Source organism: Melanostigma gelatinosum, assembly GCF_949748355.1.
Source record: "Melanostigma gelatinosum genome assembly, chromosome: 12".
Lineage (NCBI taxonomy): Eukaryota > Metazoa > Chordata > Actinopteri > Perciformes > Zoarcidae > Melanostigma > Melanostigma gelatinosum.
This window is the reverse complement of record NC_136645.1, coordinates 1,671,142-1,680,023: the sequence shown is the minus strand read 5'-3', so window position 1 is coordinate 1,680,023 and position 8,882 is coordinate 1,671,142. Positions and strand designations below refer to the sequence as shown.

General features: G+C 43.4%; 1 protein-coding gene across 1 annotated transcript; it reads right to left on the bottom strand.

Annotated features, from left to right (window-relative positions):
• Positions 1-6,524: 6,524 nt before the first annotated feature.
• On the bottom strand, positions 6,525-8,522 carry c1d (C1D nuclear receptor corepressor). Its single transcript, XM_079280295.1, has 5 exons — positions 8,473-8,522; positions 8,052-8,193; positions 7,761-7,827; positions 7,440-7,495; positions 6,525-7,341 (listed from the first exon to the last, which is right to left on the bottom strand). Exons 2-5 carry the CDS (start codon positions 8,187-8,189, stop codon positions 7,150-7,152), a joined length of 453 nt encoding a protein of 150 aa, XP_079136421.1. The 5' UTR covers positions 8,190-8,193; positions 8,473-8,522; the 3' UTR covers positions 6,525-7,149.
• Between the last annotated feature and the right edge of the window lie 360 nt (positions 8,523-8,882).

Sequence of the window (8,882 nt, the reverse complement as noted above, 5' to 3'; positions counted from 1 at the left end):
TGGACACACTGCTGCTCTCACGACCGCCTTTTTACTCTCAGGCTCCATCATTCACATCAACGTAAAACCAAGCGGAGGCCCTTCACCACTTCACAGCACCCGGCGCTCCCGTTCGTCCCCGGGGCTCCCGCATCAAGGCCCGCAGCCCTCCGCTCCACGCGGCCGTAGAGCGGCTCCGAGCAGAGGGGGGAGGGGGGGGGGGGGGTGATATTTCATTCAGATCAACCACTAACTCTCTGTTCACTGAGGATATTTGTTCAGTAGCCGAGTCAGGTGATGTTAATACACTCATATCATATTATCTATCTCATACGAGCTGAGAATACTTACATATGCACTGTAAATATGCTAATAATCTCTTTGAAATCACTTCCTTAAGACTGGCTTTTATGCGATGTCTCTTTTACTGCTTCAGTTTATTACTGTTTCATTATTGTATTCATCATTCATCATCGATTGTTTTATTGTTTCATCTGTTGTACTGTACTTCACCTCAGTTTGTCTCTTTGTTGAGCTGTTGTTATAATATCTTGCTTTTGCTTTGTCTGTCTCAGCACTTTGTGAACTCTGTTTTTAAAGGCTCTCATATGAATAAAGTTATGATTATTATTAATTAAACCACGTTAATATCAGAGTGATATCCAGCCGGCACTGTCCAGAGAGAGCACAACCTCACATGCTGCGAGCGCATGCAACCTAATCGATCCAGAATATTCCCATAAACCTGCACACGTATGACAACATCACTCCAGCGTTATACTCGAGAGAGAAAAATGACTTCCAGACTTATTCTTTTTTGAGATCTGGTCTTCTTGTCCAGCTGTTGAGTCTTTCCTGATCCAACAGAGGAGACCCACTCCGGTCTGCTCGCCATGTCGTCCTTCTCCAAACCGTCTTCACACACACACACAGACACACACACACACACACACGATCACACACACAGACACACACACACACAGACACACACACACACACGATCACACACACAGACACACACACACACACACACTCACAAACACACACACACACACACATGATCACACACACACACACACACACACACACACACGATCACACAGACACACATGATCACACACACAGACACACACACACACGATCACACACACACACACACACACACACACACACGATCACACAGACACACATGATCACACACACAGACACACACACACGATCACACACACACACACACACACACGATCACACAGACACACATGATCACACACACAGACACACACACACACTCACACACACACACACACACACGATCACACACACACACAATCACACACACACGATCACACACACACACTCACAAACACACACACGATCACACACACACACACACACACACACACGATCACACACACGATCACACACACACACACACACACACGATCACACACACGATCACACACACTCACAAACACACACATGATCACACACACACACACACAAACACACACATGATCACACACACACACACACAAACACACACACGATCACACACATGATCACACACACACACGATCACACACACACACACTCACACACACAACAGGCCTGAGGCCGATCATTTGTCATCCTGAGAGGAATTGTCATGTTTTTTTCTGCCGGGCTCGGACTGAATTTATGTCCAAACAGCTGTGGTCTCATCCGCCTCTGTGGACCTCGAAGACAACGCCGTCCCAGGAATTATGAGGGGATCCAATCCGTTACACACCTCCAAGTCAACGCTAGTCTGTGTGTGTGTGTGTGTGTGTGTGTGTGTGTGTGCGTGTGTGTGCGTGGATGCACGTGTACGCCATATTCTGTGTGAGTCTTTGTGTCAGTGTGGAGCGTTTGTCCTGCTGTCACAGCTGCTGTTACTCCCTCTGTGTGTAATTGTGTGCATGTGCACCAGGACTCAGATATGTTTTTTGCGTGCAGCTCTTTGATGGCTGAGCAGTCGTCCTGCAGGCTTCATGCATCAGCAGCCCACGCTGTAAAGCCCTGATCTCACATTGCAGCCATAAGCACTGCTCACAGCGAGGTCCACACAGAGGTAAACACCGGGGACGCCGCAAAACGGCCACAGAGCCGGAGCGACAGCACCGTGAAGCTGGTCCGCATATGGGAGAAAGAAGGTGAATAATCCCAGTTTAATGTGGAGGTTTAATTGGCTAAACTGTGTACACATTAAGTGCAGCTACACAGTCAGCCGTGCAACTCTGACTTGACTTTGAGGGACAGGAGTTACTCGCAGCGCCTCTCCCTGCGTTTGAACCTACAACCCTCCACGCCCAGAGCTTGGATCTCTGAAAAGTGATTTGATGTTTTCATTCCTAATAGTTCATGTGAGCCTGACAGAAGGCAGGCCAACCCCAGCTCCCTGTAGATGAAACACCCTGGCAGAGCACGGTGAAGGATGGAAACTCAGTGAAGCGGGATGATGATGTCATGTGTTCTAGTGAGGAGGGTTCAAGGCCTCGCTCACTGGGATGTACAGTAGTGGGGAGTGAAGGAGTTATGAAAGGTGCATTGCTGTGTTGTTTCTGATGAAGTTGTCCAGGTGCTGCTGAGAAGTGAATGTGTGTGTGTGTGTGTGGGGGGGGTCACCGGAACTGATCTGAGATAAAACACACTGCAGAACCCCAACATGATGGATTAGAAGAAGAGAAAATGGACATCACAGATTTCACAGAGTCTCATTGATCGTTGACAATCTGCACGTTGTCATCATGCGTCTGCACAACATCACCATAATAATATAAGATATAATATTTGTGTCTTTTATTTCAGAAGTAGAAACCATGAATAGTCGTCTCACTTCAAAACAACAAATCAAACGGGATCTAAAGAAGAAGAAAAGGTTGGAAGCTGAGCGGTCCGAGCTTCAGCCTCACCTGCTGACTCGTCAGAAAGTCATTTGAGGTGAAGCGATCAAATGAAAGGAAAACATTGTTGTCGTGATGAAGCAGCGGCTCTGTCAGCGGGCCGGGCTGAATGGAAAGTGGCACAAATGACTGCATGGAATTCCTGGAGTCAGAGCGAATGAAGCTGCACCGCTGGTCCTTCGCTCGCTCTCAGCTTCACTCATTCAAAGCAGAGCTCTTCCAGTTGGCTTCGTAACGGTCGCTCTCTGCAGCACAATCTGTCTATACTTCAGGTTTGTGAATCATAAAACATCACCCAGATTACCTGAACGTCATGAGAACAGATGACATGACGGACTCGTCCTCAACCACCTCAATGATTTTAAAACTCTGTTAAAGGAAGACTTCATCCCCAAAATCATCATCTCTCACTCACCGCCTGTTGCCTTCAAACTGTTTTCATGATGTTTGTGGAGATGAATGTGTTTGTAGTGAGCGTACGACTGGACAAATGAGACTTGAGATCAATGAGTTGTGTGAGAGTTTTTAAACAGATGTTTTCATATCGTTTCTCCTCCATCAATCCTTGAAGGCTTTTCTGTGTTTTTTGATTCTTCGTTCACCGTGGAGGTCTGAGAGAAAGAGTTTTCTTCAAGACATCAAGGAGAGTAGAGCAGCTGATATCCTCTCAAGTGTTTATTTAATGAGACACAAATAGAAGTTGCAGAAACTGCCAACAGCTTTTTTCCGGTTCAGGGAGACTTTCGTCACCAGATGTTATGCACAATGAAAGAATTGAGCTCCAAACTCCTTTATTGACACGCTTCGTCCTTTAAGTCTTCGTGAAGCCAAAACGTCTTCATTTTGAAAGCCTGCCATGTTGTTTCACTGTTCATGTCTTTTATTCTGCACCTGGACCACAAGTCCTTGAAAAAATAAAACTGAACATTTACAATTCCTGACATCTGCTGAAAAAGACCAAATGAGATTATTTTGTCAACTACTATTTCCAGAAGTCAACCTCTGGTTCAAAGTGAAGCTTCATGTGTTAAAGCTGCATTCTCTCTAATGTCCACCAGGGGGCGACTCCTCTGGTTGTATAGAAGTCTATAGAAAATGACTCTACTTCTCTCTTGATTTATTACCTCAGTAAACATTGTAAACATGAGTTTATGTCTCAATCTCTAGTTTCAAGTCTTCTTCAGTACAGCATGATGTTCATTTAGTACATTATGGTCTCATCGACCGAACACCATCGACTTCTTCCTGATTTGTTTCAACAGTTATTAGATCAGCACTTTGCTTTCCACTGCTCAGTGAGAGAGTGAGAATGAGAAATATGTTTCTGGTTTATTCCTGTTGCTCAGTAACACACAGAACTTCTCTCGGCAAGATGGCGGCAGGGAGACTTTCTAACATCTGTCCGAGACTATTGATGAGAAACAATCCTTCAACTCTGTGGCATTTACAGTGATGTTATATTAACATGCACTGTCCCGACCAAATCAACCAATAAATAAATAGAGTCTATGAGATGCTCCAACTTAACATGATGAGAAAAGACATATTCAAACTCCAGAAAGTGATTTTGTGATTAAATGTAACTTCTTTGAGGTTAAATCACTGAAATAGCAACAAGTGAAGCGCTCGTCCGTCTGTTTGTTCTATTTCAGGAGATGCAGAAGTCTGAAGGCTTCTAGCGTCGTCTCGCCGGAGGAGGTCGTTTGGTCCGATGCCTTTTCGCTCCACATGATATAAACTTCCTCACCACAAACAGCATCAACAAAGCAGCGGTTGGAGCTCGTTAGGGCGCGCGGCTTCAGAGGCTGTTTGTTCAAATGTGCTGCCGCAGTGACCTTCATGCTGAGCACATGTGGGGAAGAGGTCCTCGGGAGGCCAGCGTTACAGAAGGGAGGGGCGGAAAGAAAGTGGAAAAATCCATATTTTTCCAATATGCAGACGGGCTGTTCATCCGCGTGACTCGTCTTTGAACAGTTGGAAACAACAACTCGGTGGAAAAAAGTCAAAGGCTGGAGGAGGTGGTTTGGCTAAACAAAATGTCATTTTTTTGGATGCTGCTACAGACAGGATGAGAAAAGGAAAGATGATGAAAAGAATGAAGATACATTCCTGAGAAAGAGTCACTGGCTCTGTTTCCTGGCTTGATTAGAGGCGCAGTGATGAAGATCTCTGCTGTCCAGAGGGAGTTACAGAAAGGAAGCAGTGCGGTCTTTATCAAACGTGACGTTGGGTTCTTATAAAAGGAAGTCTCATTGGCTTACACTGAGCAGCTGAACAGCAGTGTGTGTGTGTGTGTGTGTGTATGTGTGTGTGTGTGTGAGGCCGTTCTGTAATCAGAAGGTCACAGGTTTGAACCCCACAGGGACCGATCCTAATAGTTACCATGAATTAAGTTACGCTGTTTAGTAGGACACATATACAGAGTCCATGAAAGGCAAGGCAAGTTTATTTGTATAGCACATTTCAACAACAAGGTAATTCAAAGTGCTTCACATAAAACCATTAAAAGCATCAAAACATAAGGCAAAAGAAAAGGAGATTTAAAAACAATTAAAGAAACAGTGTAAGAAATAAAATGCAGTCGTAAAAAGTAAAGGAGATTTAAAACATACATTGAAACAATAATTGATGTCTCCCTGAGACATTACGCTGCACGCAATCAACCATACACTGCCGCAGTTCTGCAATTACTTTTTGAAAGACACATCCCTCTTATATACATATATGCAACTTCTTATATACATTACTCTACATGTCTCAACAGCTCTATAATATACTCTGTCAAAATTTAAAATCCAAATCTTTTCCCCTGAAGACTGTCAGAGATCACATCCAGCACTGAACAACCAATAACATGCAGACTGGTCACTGTGACGCGGCTGTTTGATCTGGTCAATAGAGGGCGCTTGGGCGCCGGCCCACCTTGAGCCACAACAAATGAATGAAAATAAATAATAATAACTATACAAATTGTCAATATTTGTGTTTTTGAAATCAATATGCTTTTAAATATATGCTATTCCTGCACATGCTCATTCTCGGCTCTTTCCTCACAAGATGAGAGGTCAAATAATCGATTCAAAAAATAAAAACAGTTTGTTTACCTTTTTTTTCGAACATCCTCGGCTTCCACTGGTAACAAACTGTATCCTGTTGCGTTCCGTGTCACAGCCAGCATGGACAACACCACCAAGGCTGAATGTACCAGAGCCACTATTTATTCCATCAACTCCACCTGTGTTTAACCTGCAGGCACATTTAAAAATGGCGGCTGCTAAAAGGGTCTACAGGTAGGCCGTAAATAAAATGTCATCACATAACCAGAGTCTCTAGACAGATTAGTTAACCAGTCAGAGTCTAACCAGGACTTTTTAGAGGCAAAAACTAGTTTTATTAGTTCGATGGTTCACGAGTTGAACCTGTAGGAGACATTTACTGTGAACTGTAACAAATAATAATTACTTTTCTTTGTAATTTCAAAAACATTTGACGACAGAGAAACAAAAGAATGTCAGAAGGAAAATCTCAGGTGTTCCTAATAAAACTAACGACGTCGTCAAGTGAACAGAAGCAGCATAACCCACTAATGTTAATATTCACACCTGCGTTCTTCCTGCTGCGACGTCTCACAATGTGAGAAAGTTTACACTCAACTGGTTTACCTTTATATTGTAGAACAGGAGAGAAATGAATAACTGAAACGTGATGTTTGGTGAGTATTTTTATGCAGACGTCGATCCTAATAAAGATTCATCACCAACAAACATTGTTAATCAGTAAATGTTTGACAGATGGCACGTGTGTAAAAACATTAAAAAAAGATTTACAGACTCACTTAAGAGACGTTTACGTTTCTCTTTCATCTGGAAGAAGAATCACACAATGTATCAATACCTGTAGAGACAAACATCTTCAGCTCACATTTCTAAATGGAAACGTAACATTTCATGGTTATGGAACCCTGAAGAAGATTCACGCAACTCAAATATGAAATTTTGTACAAAATAAAAACAGGCTTGAATCTATTAAATTCTGAAGCAGGAACTTGTTCAGCTGAAGCTGGGCTGCTGTGTCGTAGACGACGGCTACAATCCGACTGTTCCACTGATGAGAAACACAAAACCTTCTTGTTGTGTCTCATGTAACTCAACCAGTGAAGTCTTTTCGTCGCCTTGTGAACAAACTTTTTGTTGTCCCTAAAAAGGTTTTAAGAAGCCGCGGGACGAGACTGAACAGCTGCTCCTGAACTTCAGCTCCGCTTCGGACGCTTCAACTGAGACGCGTCGGCCGGCGCGTCTGCTGCTTTCTTTCTCGAGTCTTTTTCTTTGGGATTGTAGAACGCGTGCTTCAGGAAGCGTGCAGCAGCGCCTTTATCCAGACGGGCCGCTTTCTTCCTGTCCGTGATCTCCTTCACTTTGTTCATGTACGTCCGTATCCGCTCCTGAAGAACACAGAGTGGTGACATTTAGAATTACACGAATGCAAATATATAGAGAGAACGTGAACATGTTAAAGACGATGCAGCGAAAACATACACACCAATTCCTGCTTGATTCCATGTTCTCTGGGATTCACTCCTTGTGTGACCAAGTACACTGTGAACAAGAACAAAGACTACAAGTCAACGGAAGAAAATGAATTTGTTTACTGGGTTTCACAAATCCTTTGGGTGGCAGTAAAGTCTAAATAAAACAGAATTTAGTGCCAGTGCACAGACAAATAAACACAAATACAAGCTTACTTTCATACAGGAGAGGAGAGAGTCAGCATAATTTAAACTAGCAAACTCAGGGCCACCTGCCTTAAATTTACATTTCCCCAAATCCACAAAATAGTCAGTGAATCCAGACAAAGACTTACTCCAGAACAATGAATTGAGGGTGTAGGCAGACATCAGATCCAGCTTGGCTTGATCCAAAGGGTCCAGCTGTCAATAAACCGGATTTAATCAGCACCAGTTTTATACAACGCATCAGTCCTTTACTTGCAAAAATACCTCAGATAATAATAAACAAATCAGAAGCAAAAACAATGTGCACTGGTTTACTGTTCATCACAGACTGCTGGTTAAACCCAAGCATAACACGTTATGAGAAATCGTTGCATTACTGTTCAGTCATTTAATATCTGACAGAGAAGTCTTCATCCCACCTTCTGCAGCAGGTCATTCCTGGGCGTCGACATCAACTTCTCCAACATGGTTTTAACAGAAGACACAGAGGAGTCGAAGCCTGTGAGCTGCTCGTCTATCTCATGAGGGTAGTCCTCCGCCCTGCTGTCCGCCGCCATGTTCCTGCAGACCAATACAACGGCGGTCACACGACGTTATGCAGCTAGATGTGTGTGTGTTGTCACAGAAGAAGCTGCCATTCAAATCTGTAATGTTAGCTAGGTGGCTAGTAAGATAGCTTCGCACATGCTGCTAACAGGGCGAACGTTTACGTGAGCAGAAAATAAGCGAGTTTTAAATAAACACAACTTCTTAAACTGCAGCACGAGTTCAATGGAAACGGAATCTGACGATATTTAACGTTGGTTATTTCTGTTTCACCCATATAGACTGTGGTCTTACCTTTTAGCACGCAACACGCTTTAGCTAACAGGAAGTGACGACGTTCTTCTTCTTCTCTAAGTTGTTTGGCAGATCGCCACCTACTGTACCGGAGTGTGCGGTTTCAGAGTACACGTTTCATCACTGTACTAAAGGATACAAATAACTAGAAAATGCATTTCCTGCTGATAATGCGTTAGAATGTTGAATGCTGAAATGAATCGTAAAAAAATTGCTGAAAATTAAGAAATGGGAGACTACCCGTCTACCCGCCCGAAAGCATTTAAACTGCACTGCTGAAAACCCTTCTAGTTGAAATGTGTAACTATGGTGTCTGTAGCTGAAAGTATGAGGAAGAAGAAGGCTTTGAAAGTCGAAGAAGTTTAACAGGAGTTGAAGATGTTCTCCAGAGACATCCCATTCAAAAGAAT

Bases quoted from the DNA above. Each gene is read 5' to 3' on its own strand.
- c1d (XM_079280295.1), bottom strand. From the start codon at position 8,189: ATGGCGGCGGACAGCAGGGCGGAGGACTACCCTCATGAGATAGACGAG. The intron at 7,828-8,051 runs GTGGGATGAAGA...GTTTATTGACAG, and splicing joins GGAATGACCTGCTGCAGAAG to CTGGACCCTTTGGATCAAGC. The intron at 7,342-7,439 runs GTGTGTATGTTT...TGTGTTCTTCAG, and splicing joins ATGGAATCAAGCAGGAATTG to GAGCGGATACGGACGTACAT.